The sequence below is a fragment of the Gossypium hirsutum genome, chromosome A03, assembly GCF_007990345.1.
Source record: "Gossypium hirsutum isolate 1008001.06 chromosome A03, Gossypium_hirsutum_v2.1, whole genome shotgun sequence".
NCBI classification, from domain to species: domain Eukaryota; kingdom Viridiplantae; phylum Streptophyta; class Magnoliopsida; order Malvales; family Malvaceae; genus Gossypium; species Gossypium hirsutum.
Window position 1 is genome coordinate 17,286,010 of NC_053426.1, and position 15,687 is coordinate 17,301,696.

At 35.4% G+C, this 15,687-nt stretch overlaps 1 protein-coding gene and 1 pseudogene across 1 annotated transcript; one reads left to right on the plus strand and one right to left on the minus strand.

Moving 5' to 3' along the window:
* Positions 1–3,934: 3,934 nt before the first annotated feature.
* Positions 3,935–10,051, plus strand: LOC107886121 (ATPase 11, plasma membrane-type). Its single transcript, XM_016809957.2, has 21 exons — positions 3,935–4,172; positions 4,264–4,366; positions 4,489–4,608; positions 4,693–4,791; positions 4,888–5,025; positions 5,148–5,282; positions 5,379–5,765; positions 5,852–5,971; positions 6,067–6,186; positions 6,290–6,412; positions 6,516–6,620; positions 6,749–6,893; positions 7,126–7,290; positions 7,396–7,634; positions 7,791–7,823; positions 7,952–8,033; positions 8,313–8,473; positions 8,797–8,982; positions 9,063–9,245; positions 9,339–9,517; positions 9,599–10,051. The coding sequence occupies exons 2-21, from the start codon at positions 4,313–4,315 to the stop codon at positions 9,693–9,695; spliced, it is 2,871 nt and encodes a 956-aa protein (XP_016665446.2). The 5' UTR covers positions 3,935–4,172; positions 4,264–4,312; the 3' UTR covers positions 9,696–10,051.
* Positions 10,052–11,878: 1,827 nt separating this feature from the next.
* On the minus strand, positions 11,879–14,260 carry LOC107886122 (protein NRT1/ PTR FAMILY 2.11-like; annotated as a pseudogene).
* Positions 14,261–15,687: the final 1,427 nt, after the last annotated feature.

A 15,687-nucleotide genomic window follows, 5' to 3' on the forward strand; every position in this document is an offset into this window, starting at 1 on the left:
TGTTTTACACACCCGCACATATAGATGAAGAGAACATTGATCATCGTAGTCGTCTGCAACGTAAATGTCGGGCTCCACAAAAATATACCCCTAGAACCACACCATCAAACCATCAATTTTAGGGGGTTTTGTAATATAAATAACTTTCTTTTTTATGTAATAAATTTTTTGGCAAATTATGTAATGACTATTTATGTAATGAGTTTTTATCATTAATTACAAAGGATAGTTATCATTTCCCCGGTTGAAGAACGTTATTATAATAAATGAAATACATAATAAATCCGAGTTAAGTATGTATGAACACAAATAGTCATGCTTCACCCGGAGTAAGTATGTAAATTGTATATAAACATGTGCTTCGAAGGCGAATTTTGGATTTGCTTGGGTTGAAGTGCATAATTGCAAAAAAAGAGGAGTATTAAAAACAATCAATTTTAAAATGCTTAAAAAATCCATTTAATACTACTCGATGGGACTTTTTCTTCCAACATGTAATTAACAAAATCTTATTTTCTATCTGATCGTAACGATTGTCCTATATGGTAGTTTCGGAGCGGCATTTATTCCGATTATGACCTGGTAATCTGCAAACTCCACACAACTTCCCATCGGATTTCTCTCTAATGTCCATTTTGTTACGGATTCTAGATGATTGCGGACGACCTTTTGGGTTCCTACGCAACCCTTTGTCTAGGACAAGCTCGAATGTCGTCGGAGGAACCTCCCAAGTAGATAGGTCATGAAGTACAGGAAACTCATTCTCCCATACACGCAACGTGCGTTCGAGGGTATACACTTCATCGATAAATTGATCCACATTGAGCGAGACTTTAGCACAAGCTGCTACAACATGTGCACAAGGATAATGAAGTGTCTGGAACCTCCTACAATCGCACCGTCTATTTCGGAGATCAACTTCGTAGGACCTAGGTGATATACCGGGTCAACGACCGATGGCCTCTGTAACGCGAAACGTTTCATTACGTCGTGAATATATGGTCTCTGTAACGCGAAATGTTTCATTACGTCGTGAATATACTTCTACATTCATCAACCTCGCCATCCGACGGTTTGCAACCATTGCATCTCTGACATATTCGACAAACACGTGTCCTGCCTCTATCTGGTTGACTTGTTGCTGACCCCTTCTTGGCATTAAGGTAGCCAACCTGTAGAATGTAGCCGAGAAGATAGATGAAATCGGAAGATGTCGTGTTTTTAATAACACAGCGTTGATGCCCTCCACCAAGTTTGTAGTCATTTGACCGTAACGAAAGCCCTCGTCAAAACTTTGAGCCCATTGCCACGGCTCCATGGTACCCAACCATTGCCGGAAAGATGTGTTCGTTTGACCTTCCATGTCATTCTCAAGTCGAGTCATCCTTTGCCGAAAAATGTGTGGCTCAAGCTCGTACGCTGTGTATGTATTAAGAAAATATAAGTTACAGTCTCATCACAAAACATTAGGTTATATATTGAAAGGATAAGGTTATTCTTTACCCATTTTCACAACTTGTCTCTTCCAGTCTGCATTCTTATAATCTCGATGAAAATTAGACGCAATGTGCCGTATGCAGTAATCAGATCTCCATGGCACACCGGAACGCCTAATGGCAGTAATTAATCCTTTCCCTCTATCGGAGATGATGCAAATACTATCATTACTAACAACAAACCTCCGCAGGTTTGTAAGGAAGAATTCCCATGACTCCATATTCTCTTTATCTACGATGGCAAACGCAATCGGGAGCACGTTATTGTTCCCGTCCTGAGCAATCGCAAGAAGTAAAATCTGTGTATATTTACCGTATAGCCATGTCCCATCTACTTGCACAAACGGCTTGCAGTGGGGAAATGCACATACACATGGATCAAACGTCCAGAACATCCGTTGGAAAATTCTTTTTCTCGGTTGTAGTTGCTCATCCGGGCCATAATAAGGTCGTGTCTGCAACTCAATGGCAGTCCCTGGTACGTACTCCCTTATAGCGGCAATCCATCCCTGCAACTTATTATATGATGCATCGAAATCTCCTTACAATTGCTCAATTGCCATCTGTTTAGCTATCCATGCCTTCCGGTATGACATTCGATACTGGAATCGTACCTGTATTTCGGCAATCAGTACCGAAACCTTAATGGTCGGCATGTCTTCAACCATTGGCATGATGCACGTACAGATAGTTTTGGAATCAAGTTTTCGATGATCTTCTGTCATACGTGATGAAGTGCATGTGTGAGGCCTAACAAATTTTCGTATCTCCCACATCTGCGACTTTTGGATAAATGCAGCTCGTATCTGCCAATTGCAGCCTTTCGCTGACTTTCAACACTCTCCAATATATAATGTCGGTTTAGACACGACGACTTTATAGTCTACTGATATATTCATACTATACCGGTTAATGGCAAATACGCACTCTTCCTTATTTTCGAATCTCTGGCCTACGAACAACTCCTCAGGATCTGAATATACTGCCATCCGATGAGCAGATTGTATTTCAGGGTACTTTGGGAACTCGGCTACATGCGCCGCATCGGGGTCTATCCGAGACATGTGTACCCCAGGATTATTATGTATCACAATACGACGAATCTGGTTCCCGACTGAAGACGCATTAACATTTACTTCCTCATTCACGCCTTCATCGTCAATATCATCCGGGACCTCATCCACGTCGGGATTACTTTCACTATCGACTTCATGATCAGAAGGATCACTACTATGGTAAACATCATCACCAACCACAGCAGTCTCGGGTGCAGCATTAAGATCAATGTCAATCCCATGTATAGTTGATTGACTACTAACGTATGATACCGGAACCACCATACACGGTTCTTGAGCTCCATCTTCTTCACCTAATAGAGTTGCATCTTCAGTTTCCTCCACACCAGCTAACTCAGCAAATAACTGAATCGGTGCATTTTGGTTGCTCCAAGTCCCACAATAAAGAGCGACCATTGTCTCCACGTCTTCATCGTCTACAAGTTCCATTTCGGTGAATTTTATGGGATCCGTCGAAACTGGAAACTTGTAGAAAAGTTTCGAGATCCTTCTCTCACAATGTTTATAAATTTTTTCACTAATTTTTTCCTTCATATCATCAAAAGAGATATTTCTATTGAATCTCATTGCTACTTGTTTGCGACATTCAAATATACATCCTATGCTTGTTGTCAAAATTTCTCCATCAAAATAAACGCATACGAAAAACTGATTCTCCATATTCAATACTAGATCTGTTAAAAAAATTTCAAAATTCTCAAAATAGTTTCGAATAGCAAAAAAGTTACATAAAATTTTTAATGCAAAATTTTTTATTCAGAAGCTAACAAAATTATTAATCTAACAAACTTTTAAATAATAAAATTTCTAACAAAATTCTACATCCTATTTAAAAATAAATAAATTAAAATACCTTATCATTCTTCTTACTTTCCTTTCTTTCCTTCTTCTCACTCTCTTCTTACTTCTATTTTGCTGCTAAATTTTTGTATATTCTTCATCTAATTTTCGGGGAATATATAGGGAAAAATTAAGCATATGGGCTCCACCAATTGTGCCTACCAAGAAGGCACAACTAGTCGTGCCTGTCAAACTAGTTGAGCCTGTCAGGTAGGCACAACATATATATATAATAATAATTTTTTAAATAAAAAAATTAATATTAAAAAAATCAAATATGCCTGTCAAATAGACACGACTTAAAAAAATATATCATTTTCGTAATTAATCGCTGACATTCTATTTTAGTGTATAAATTTTTTTTTATAATATTGAGGTAAAAACCTTCTTGATTTAGAAAAGAAAAAGTAGACAGTATAATATAATTCATTTATGGTAGTATAAATTTACAGTCAAGTGGCTTTGGATGTTTTTTCTCAAGTAAAAAATAAAAAAATAAAAAACTAAAGAAAAAGGAAAAACAACTAATAGAAAATGATAGGACTGTTACTTACTGCAGTACTGGATATAGTATATAAAAATCATGTATAAAAAGTTATCAACAACAACACCGCCACTACTTCTTTAAGCGGTTCTTCTTCTTCTCTGTTTGGTCTTTTTCTTTTTTCCTGGTTTGTTGTAGTTTTGGAGTTGTTGGGTTGTTCTCATTTTGGTTCCTCAACAGTAATCTAAATTCAAGATCAAGCCTTTTGAAAACTGGGTATCATTTTTTTCTTTCAACTTTTCTTTTTCTTTTTTCCTCTTCTTGGTAGTTGTGTAATGTCTTCTTTTCTTTTTCTTATTTTTTGCAGCGAGGTAAAGTTCATCTTTTTGGGAGTCTTGAGTTAAGAGCAAGAGAAAATGGGGGATAAAAATGAAGTCTTGGAGGCTGTATTGAAGGAAACTGTGGATTTGGTAAATAGATCTGACCAAACTTTGATGGATTTTGCTTGAGAAATTATGATATGTTTCATGTTCACTAGTGTTTTTTTCTTTTTGGTTCATATTATGAATTATTGTCTGTTTTTTTTTAACAGGAAAATATACCCATTGAAGAAGTTTTTGAGAATCTGAGATGTAGCAGAGAAGGTCTCACTACTGAGGCTGCTGAAGAAAGGCTGACCATTTTTGGACACAACAAGCTTGAAGAGAAAAAGGTACTGTCTTTATCTTTACAATTCCTTTAACTTTTCTATGCCTTCTGTTTTCTGAGTTCTGATTTAGGCCTCTTTACCATCCAGGAGAGCAAATTCTTGAAGTTTTTGGGCTTTATGTGGAATCCTCTCTCATGGGTTATGGAAGCTGCTGCTATCATGGCCATTGCTCTTGCAAATGGAGGAGTGAGTGCTTCTTTTAATTAGTCCTATATCAAAATTAGTTCCAAGATCTTTTTGTTTCAGGGTTCTTATTGATGATTTATCTTCTATCTATTGCAGGGAAAGCCACCAGATTGGCAAGACTTTGTTGGTATCATAACTCTGCTTGTCATCAACTCCACCATCAGTTTTATCGAGGAAAATAATGCTGGTAATGCTGCCGCCGCATTAATGGCTCGTCTTGCCCCTAAAGCAAAGGTATTGTTCGAGTTTCTTGTTAGGAGCTTTGTGTATCTGCTTTATGCTATAGGCTGCAGTTTTCTTATGATTTTTTTCGAGTTCTTTGTCGTTGTTAATCGTTAATGAAATCTTAATTAAAGGTTCTTCGAGATGGAAGGTGGAACGAGCAAGATGCTGCTATTTTGGTTCCCGGAGACATAATAAGTATCAAACTAGGTGATATTATTCCTGCTGATGCCCGATTACTTGAGGGTGATCCGCTTAAAATTGATCAGGTAGGTTTTAATATAACTGTTGCTTTGCTTACCATCTTAATATTGATTTATTGAAATCTTAGTTGTTTTTACTGACTGCAATTTTGGTATTTGCAGTCTGCACTAACGGGAGAGTCCCTTCCTGTAACTAAAGGACCTGGTGATGGGATTTACTCTGGTTCTACTTGCAAACAAGGAGAGATCGAAGCTGTGGTTATTGCCACCGGTGTCCATACTTTCTTCGGGAAGGCGGCTCACCTTGTTGATACCACTAACCAAGTTGGTCATTTCCAGAAGGTCTTGACAGCAATAGGGAACTTCTGCATATGTTCTATTGCAGTTGGGATGGTAATAGAGATAATTGTGATGTATCCAATTCAAGACCGGGATTACCGTCCTGGAATTGACAATCTTCTTGTCCTTCTCATTGGTGGGATCCCGATTGCCATGCCTACAGTTTTGTCAGTTACAATGGCTATCGGTTCTCATAGGCTATCCCAGCAGGTTGGTTGGATTTGTTTGAATATTTTTAATCGACCTTGGTGCAAGGTATTTGGTATCCATTGAAGTTTTGTTTATTATTGCTACAGGGGGCAATCACAAAGAGAATGACTGCAATTGAGGAAATGGCGGGCATGGATGTTCTTTGTAGTGATAAGACTGGAACACTGACACTGAACAAACTTACAGTTGACAAAAATCTTATTGAGGTCTGCTGGTTATCTATGTTATCTGATTGTAACCGCATGTTTTCTCCGCAGAAGGCAATTCATTGTTTGTAATTGTGTCTGTGTTGATGTATCAGGTGTTTGCCAAAGGAGTAGATGCAGACACTGTAGTTCTGATGGCGGCCCGAGCCTCTAGAACAGAGAACCAAGATGCTATAGATTCTGCAATTGTTGGTATGCTGGCTGATCCAAAGGAGGTAATTGTTCTAATCCCGTGATGTTCTTACCTATCAGGTTTATTATTTTTTCCACTATATTTTCTTGCAGAGTATTTTTATCTTCTTCTTTTGGTTCTTACAGGCACGTGCAGGCATTCGGGAAGTACACTTCCTTCCATTCAATCCTACTGATAAGAGAACAGCTCTAACCTATATTGACAGTGATGGCAAAATGCACAGAGTTAGTAAAGGTGCACCTGAGCAGGTAGCTTGTTCTTCCCTCCTTTATTCCTGAATTTGATCCCTCTTTTTCTTTTTTTAATTTTTTTTATATCACCCTAAACCCTTGCTTTTGAAATGCTTTCTAGATCTTACATCTTGCACACAATAAGACAGACATTGAGAGAAGAGTTCATGCAGTCATTGATAAGTTTGCTGAACGAGGTTTACGATCTCTTGCAGTGGCATACCAGGTAACTTTTGTTGTTTGTTTTCATTACTCTAGCATTATGTGCCTACTGCTATCTGCTGTCTTATCTTTCTGTCTTTTGTAATCAAATCATAACTAACCAAAATGTGTCACTTTTTTCATTAACTGCAGGAAGTTCCAGACGGAAGAAAGGAGAGTCCTGGTGGTCCATGGCAGTTCATTGGTCTCATGCCTCTCTTTGATCCCCCTCGTCATGATAGTGCCGAGACAATTAGGAGAGCTTTGAACCTTGGAGTAAATGTCAAAATGATTACAGGTGGGTTTCTTTTGCAGCTGAATGTGGTTATTGACTTTTCTGGTAGAGGAAACGGAGCAATGAAAAAAGCTTCTGAGGACATATATAGTTTGTCATATATCTTGGATGGTGGGATGGACTTTGATTTCGTGCAATGAAGCGTTGATTCCTTGGATGTGATACTATTATATATAGTTTTCAAGTATGTTGGCATTGTATTAATTCCAGTTTATGAATGGCAAACTTCTCTCAGGAGATCAACTGGCAATTGGAAAGGAGACTGGGCGCCGTTTGGGCATGGGAACCAACATGTATCCTTCGTCTGCTTTGTTAGGACAGGACAAGGATGAATCTATAGCTGCTTTGCCAGTTGATGAACTAATTGAGAAAGCGGATGGCTTTGCTGGTGTTTTCCCTGGTAATTATCGTTTGAGATTAGATTTTTGTTTGATTACATCATAAATTGTCTTGTTTTTGGTTTTCTTTTGGTTTCTTCAATTTTCACTGAATTGTGTTGCTGCAGAGCACAAATACGAAATTGTGAAACGCTTGCAAGCCAGGAAACATATCTGTGGCATGACTGGCGATGGAGTTAATGATGCTCCTGCTCTTAAGAAAGCTGACATCGGGATAGCTGTGGCTGATGCAACTGATGCAGCACGTAGTGCTTCTGACATTGTCCTTACTGAACCTGGACTTAGTGTCATCATCAGTGCTGTCTTGACCAGTCGTGCCATTTTCCAAAGGATGAAAAATTACACTGTATGCTCTCAGTGACTCTGATGTGTGGTTCATTTACTCGGTTCGATTTTGGAAATGCTGTTGAGAATAAATTTTTTCTGTAGTCTGCCATTCCTTTATTGGCAGGATGTGGTTACTTCTTCTGAGTGTGCTTATTTTTGTCTTTTTTGTGGGCAGATTTATGCAGTTTCCATCACGATCCGTATTGTGGTAAGTGGAAGCTTTTTTTCTTCTAACTGTTTCGCCTCTCCCATCCCTTGTTTGTCTCTTTGAGCTTTAGGATGTTGAGATGGATATTATCAAATCTCTAAATTTATTATGCTTACCTTTTATCACAGTTGGGATTCATGCTGTTGGCCCTCATCTGGAAATTCGACTTTCCACCATTCATGGTGCTTATTATTGCTATCCTCAATGATGGTTTGTTCTCCATTCCAACCAAAACTTTTTTTTTCTCTTTTGTGTACCAAATCTTACTGGATATGTAAAACACCTTGACAAGTTTAAAACTTAACAAAGCATCAACTTTTCATCTTAGCTCTCCTAGGAACATGTATTGATTCCTCCATTTGGCCATTTGTGCTCCCTTGGGTCTATTGAACTTTTTTTTTTCACAAATGTTAATGTCGGTTGCTGTTGCTGCTGGTATGAGTTTACCGTGACTACTGTTGTCAACTGAATAGTTTCATCAAATTTTAGGTACCATTATGACGATATCCAAAGATAGGGTCAAACCATCACCTCTACCAGATAGCTGGAAGCTGGCGGAAATTTTCACTACTGGAATTGTTCTTGGTAGTTACTTGGCAGTAATGACGGTTATATTCTTTTGGGCTGCATACAAGACCAACTTTTTCCCGGTATGAGACCTGTCTTAAGGGTTGGAAGATTTATATGTTAGTTTAAACTCCCCGTTTTATTGTTTATGTTATTAACTTGGCAACCTTGACCGTTGTTGTTTGTGTTTCCAAGCATAGGAGGTTTAGCACTTCATACTAGAGTGTCGATATTTGATGGCTGATTTTTGGGATTTGTTTTATTTCTTAATTTTTTTCCGTTTGCTTGCTGGAGAACTAGACTTAGCAAATGTAGTTATAATATGTTTGTATCAGATAATCTAGACTTAGTGCGATTCTTTCAACTTGCACTTCAGTATATTTGATCAATTGTTTCAACTTGGCAGCGTGTATTTGGGGTGGCAACTCTTGAGAAAACAGCTCATGATGACATCAAAAAGCTTGCCTCAGCTGTATATTTGCAAGTGAGCATTATAAGTCAGGCCCTAATATTTGTAACTCGATCTAGAAGTTGGTCCTTTGTTGAGCGTCCGGGTTTACTACTATTGGCGGCCTTTGTCATAGCTCAGTTGGTGAGTCAATTGTTTGAAAATACTATGATGTTTCTTGTTAATGCTGGCAAAAATTCATCATTCCTTTTGTCAATGAATAGATTGCTACTCTTATTGCTGTGTATGCCAATTGGAGCTTTGCTGCAATTGAAGGGATCGGATGGGGTTGGGCTGGTGTGATCTGGCTTTATAATATTATCTTCTATATCCCACTTGATTTCATCAAGTTCTTCATTCGCTATGCTTTGAGTGGCCGGGCGTGGGATCTTGTTATTGAGCAAAGGGTATGCATCCCGCTTTCCTACCGTGTCCATTGTTATTGTCGTTGTCTTATACGTCATATTGGGTTATCTGATGAATTCCTTTTTGATGCACAGATTGCTTTCACAAGGCAAAAGGATTTCGGAAAAGAGCAACGTGAGCTTCAATGGGCGCATGCACAGAGAACATTGCATGGTTTGCAGGCACCTGATACTAAGATGTTTACGGAGCGAACCCATTTCACAGAGCTGAACCAAATGGCTGAGGAAGCCAAAAGGAGAGCAGAAATTGCTAGGTAAGTAGTTGTTGAGTTCATGAGCCATTGTGTTTAAGAAAGCCAGGATGTTGCGATGAATGGTATTTTATTATTGGGCAGGTTGAGAGAACTGCATACACTGAAAGGGCATGTGGAATCGGTGGTGAGATTGAAGAACCTGGACATAGACACAATCCAGCAAGCGTACACGGTGTAAGGTGGGGGAATGGTATTCCGAAGGAATAGTGGAAAATGTAATGAGAGGGAGCGTTTTCCTGAGAGTGAAGCTCTAATATATGTATCTTTTATTACCTTAATCCCGTCCGCCATTTTACAAGGGAAAGGTTATTGTTTATGGCATTTTATGTTTATATTAGTAGTAAAAAACCATATGTTTTGCTTTTGTTGTAGTAAAAAAAAAACAAAACTGTGATAGTAGAAATAAGAACCCAAATTAACTTTTTCGGATAATTCCAGTTTTCGAGTGAGGCTAAGGTGTCCGACCTGTTGTACTTCCATTTTGTTACTCCATATTTTATTTTAAATAAGAATTCATCACAAATTTAGAATAAATATCTTACAATAAAGATAACAAGATGTTACAACAATAAAAAATAAGTAAAATCAAACTTAAAACACATTAATATGTCATATTGTAATTAATTATTATGATTTTATCATTAATTGTGCCGGAGATAATACATTGTGCGTATAAAGAAATCAAAATAAAATTTTGTTTTAAGTGATAAATTTAAAGTTTTTTTTACTTCAATTAGCATGGATACAAATCTTATTATAATTTAAAATACTCCCAATAATATGATTTATTTTAATTACAAAATGATATTCCCATAATTTCTTAATTGAATTGGTAATTAATTATTCCGTGACACCAACCCAAGAAGGAGCTTATTAGTATAAATATAATTTTAATTCTCATATGATGTAATATAATATAAATTTGAACTGTTCTTATCCGGTCAGTTTCAATATCACTAAAGAAAGAGATTTTATCTATAACTTTTTATATTTTTATTATAAAATTACTATAAATATAATTTAAACTTAGCCTTTATTATTTAATATAAATATAAATTATTTTTTATTATATAGTCTAAGTTTACTTTTTAATATTTTTAATAATTTATTATATATTTTAATTTAATATTTTTAATGGTCGCTTTGTATTCTCATATCGTAACTATTGTTGTTATCAAATTTAAATAAATATCTCATCATTAATTTTAAATTTATTGTTACAATATTCAATTCTAGTACTATAATAACTAATTTCACCGCTATTATTATTTTTAATCTAACAAAATGTAATTTCATTGTTGATTTAAATGCACCTTTAGAATTGATATACCAATCAGATTGATAAATTAATTAAGACAATTATTTGATATACAAATATTAAAAAATGGTTAATTATATAAATAAAGTTAAAAAATTAGTAAGTATCTTTAATTGATATTATATAAATGAGATCTTTTGGTCTCATTTGTGAAGTTCAGAATTTTCACCATTTTGTGTTTGTGTATCAAATAATAATTTATATACATCAATTGTGAAATTATCAAAAGTTTAATTAATTTATTTTTTTATAAAATAAGGATATTTATATGATTATAAGATTTGATAAATTATATATTATTTGTTATAGTTGAATGCAGAAATCTTATCCGTGATTGAGGTATTGATGTGGGATGGCTGAGTGGAGATAACAATTGGGAGGCTCATAAGCTTTCTAGGGTTTCTATTGCTACCATATACCACAATATTGTTTGATTAATAAAACATTATGAGGTGGTATTTTCACCATATTTGAGATTTAAACTTTCTACTTCAAATATTTTTAAAATCTCATTCTAATAATTAGTATTATTAGAATTTTCCATCTAAATTTATCAATGTGACACATGGATTAAGTCGTCTTCATATTATGTGACATAGTTGATAAAAAATAAATTTGTTAAATTGACAAATTTTAATAGAAGCCACTAATGATAACGATGATTGGACTAAGATTTTTAAATTGAAAAAATAGGAGGATTAAATTTTTGAACTAAATCTCAAAATCTATAAAAATACAAGGATTAATAACATATTTTAACCAAAAATAATTTAAACCCAATATATCATAAATGTCCTTGTCTCTTTTCTTATTTATTTGGGTAGAAAAAAGCTGAGTCTACATGGGAGTAGTAAAAAGAGCTAACCCTTTTTTATATCAATTTTTTATTTTGAAATTTTACACTTATTTTTGAAGAATAAGGTTTGTTTTATGAGTTCTGAATATTATTTTATAAAATTTTAAATGTTTTTCATTAGTATTTCTAAAAAATATAAAAAAAAATTATATCATAAAAATTTAAATAAATTATATACTAAATAAAATGCAACTCATAAACCGTCCAGATGGATTATCAATTTTTGGAATTCACCCCTACTATGATAACGTGATTATGATTACGTTGGTGAATGATATAAAATGACATGAACAGGAGCAGAAGCAGGAGATTCCTAATATTGCCACAGCCAAGATTAAGGGACAAAGGTTCAACTACAAATACATAACATCTTTATAGTCCTATAACCATACATAAAAATGATTGACAGTCGTGGTCAGAAATTTCCCATGCATTATTGCAGAAATGGCTGCTCAAGTTTCACACACCATCACTCTGCAACTTCACCATATCGTCATCACCTTCAACCCCATTTCCAGTACTACCACTTTCTTTGTATTTATACCAATTTGCACACATTATAAAATACCCTAAATTCATTACTTCCAGCCCTGCAACCAAGTAATAAAAATAATCCAATTTCCCCTTGTTGAGATCTTCAGGCAACCAGTCACCTGTTTGGGACCTTTCCGAGATCTTATGAACAACTGATATCAAGAAACTGCTGAGGTAACTCGACAATGCAAGGCCAATAAAAGTGAATGATCCAGCAATGCTTCTCATGTTTTCAGGGAACTGTTTGTAGTAAAATTCGATTAAACCAATTAATGTGAATGCTTCGGAGAGTCCTATTAATGTTAGCTGAGGGATTAACCACATTGTTGACAGTGAAGAAATGGATCTTTTCTTTGAATCTATGCCGATGGGGTTACTCAAAGCTAAGGCTCTTCTTCTATCTTCAACAATGGCGGATATAACCATGGTGATTATGGCGAGAACCATGCCTATACTCATCTTTGCAGTAATGTGATTCCTCCTTCCTTTTTGGTGTACTTTTGGAGCCATGGAACTATTAAACGGTCGTAAATCGGTATCCATATCGTAACGCCGATCATAGTGAAGATGCCGAACGAGGCCGCCGGGATGTTGAAACCTGTGTGCCCGAGGTATCGGTCGGATTGAATGGCTTGGAAGACTGCGTATGTTTGTTGTTGAACCATGGCTACACTATAGATAATACCTGATGCCCATATAGGAACAACTCTAATCAAGCATTTTATTTCTTCCACTTTCTGTAAACTGGAAAGTTTCCATGGATTCACTGCTGATCCATCTGAGTTGATTTTATCCTCTGGGGTTAATATTGCAGCTTTGTTTAGAAACCTATTTCGAAATAAGTCGGTTAGGTGAGTGTGGTATATGAATATGTATTCGAAGAGTTGAATATTTACCTGAATTGATCAGAGTAAGCGAGCTTGGAGTTGATAGAAGCTTTAGGGATATGGTTAAAAAGTGAGATCCATGGTTTATCTGGTTGCTTCAGTTTCCTCTTTCGAACAGCTGCAATTATGACTTGAATCACACTTGTGATTGGGCTACCTTGGGGTTTCACTTTCACATACATTTTGGTCCCAATGAAGAACATGAGGCATGATAAGAACATCATGAAGGCAGGAATGGCTAAACCCCAAGCCCAGCTCACATCGGATTGTACGTAAACGACGATCGTCAAAGATACCATCATGGCAAACGTGAAGGTGAAGTAATACCAATTGAAGAAACTGGTTATACCCCTCTTCCCGGATTTGGTTTCGGGATTGAATTGGTCTGCTCCGAAGGCAAGGTTACATGGTCTAATCCCACCGGCACCGATCACCATAAGTCCTAAACCGCTCAACAGAAATGTCATTTGCCATGGTGTTGGCCCATCACATGTTCCATTTTCGCTCGACTTATTGCAAGCCGGTGGGTGCAACTTTGAGACTGCAGCTGTTAGTGTAAGTAGAACCATTCCCTTCATCAAACAACAAAGAATTTCACCATCAGAGATGGGTTAAGTTGGCATACGAGATTACGAAGGTTAATTTCAAAACAAAATCAGTATACCAGAAAAGAAGATATGGAAGCAAATCCCAAGGTGGTGTATCGGCCGAAATAAGTATCGGAAAGGAATGCACCTATCAAGGTAGCCAAGTTGCATGTTCCATTGAAAACATTAACAAGATTTGTAGCTGAGATACTTTTCATGTTGAAAATGGTAGTGAGATAAACCAAAAGATTGTTTGAAGTACCAGTAGTCCCCAACTTCTCAAAAGTTTCATTCCCTGTAATGAAGGGTACAAAAAAAACCTAAGATTAAAAAAAAAAAAAAGAAACACCATGAAAGCACAAAAAGAGCTCTTACCTATGACATAGGGCATTGCTTTAATTCCCCTATAGTGAATCTGTGGTTCATCTGTAGTTGCAGCACTACAGTTCTCAGTCTTCTCCATGTTCAGGTTTGTTGAGGGATAAGTTGATGTTTTTCAAGCTTATTTATAAGTTTTATCGTCCCATTGAACGTAGATTAATTTGTGAATTTTTATGTCAGGACATGTTAAGATCTAAAGTCATCAATGCCTACCAGCTTTCTATGGCACGTGTTGTAAATTTGCCATTGTTTGGATTCTTAGTGGGTGATGACAATGGCTCATAATGTGAAACCGAGACTTTGAGTTTTGAACATAAGGGTTCCATAGCCGTCTCTAAATCGAAGTCTTTGTCAGTTTGAAAGGTACGTCATAAAATTTTGTAAAAATCTAAATTTAGTTTCTAAAATGTATTTAATTTTCAAGATTCAAATTGAATTTTTATAATATTAAAATTGTCATGGTAAAATAATTCGATAGTGATGTTGATATACAATGATCAATTTTAATAGTAGAAATAGATAAAAATTTTAACAAAATAACTACTTTGTCATTTAATCTAATGTATAATGATTAATTTACTCATTTTTTAAGTAAAAAATCAAAATGTAATTTAATTCTTAATACAGTGACATACTTTTATCCAAAAAAAAAAATCTTGAATTTAAATAATTTGAAAATGGTTTTATAATTTTTATTTGTAGTATTATGGCCCAAATTTTTAAAGGGTAAGGTTAGACCGTAAAATCAAATTATATATATTTTTAGATATCTTATGGTATTTTTTTTGGTGATTATAATGTTAATTGTTTTATTGTCGAAGTAGATAGTAGATAAGAGTGAAATGATAATATATAAAATGAAAGGGAAGTGGGCTGTAACATCAAAGCTATCCCAATAGATGAATGAGATTTTTAGAATTGACTGATTGACTAAGTTTGTCATTTTGTATCCATTCCAAATGGTCATGCCTTAACTATCATCAATTTGGTAATTGTTAGTTCAATAATTTATGAAATAGGAGTCACCCTTTCCAAACTCCCACCTCTTCTACTCTACTTATTCCAACATTATTGTCTTCTGACTTTTTTATTTTTCTAATATCATTTTTTATATTTGATTCCAAATTGAATCTTATTTTGGAGTGGAGTTAGACTTTTAAACGTGATGGATTTTGTTTCCACACGGCTGAGATAGGCCGCCGCCGCCTTCCTTCACACATGATAGCTTCCACCGCCAGCTTCCCAGTAAACATATATTTAGCCCTAGCCTAAGATTATCCGAGATTTGTTCGAAATTTGTTAGCATTTAGATAAAAAAATATTATTTCCACTTAAAATACTAACTAAGTTTAAGCATTTAAATCCGAATTCAGATGATCTATTTTTTAAGTTTTTCGTTTTAATATTATCTATATTATTATTATTTAAGTTATTGGTTAAGTTGATGCAATAAATCAATCAAGCACCAATTAAATTAGAAAAATTATAAAAATATCCCATAATTAAAATATGTTATAATTCAAGGTACTTTAGACTTTTTGTTTTTATTTTTTAAAAAAAGCTAAGAAAATTTTGCATATAGTGAATTTTATACCGGTGATATTTAC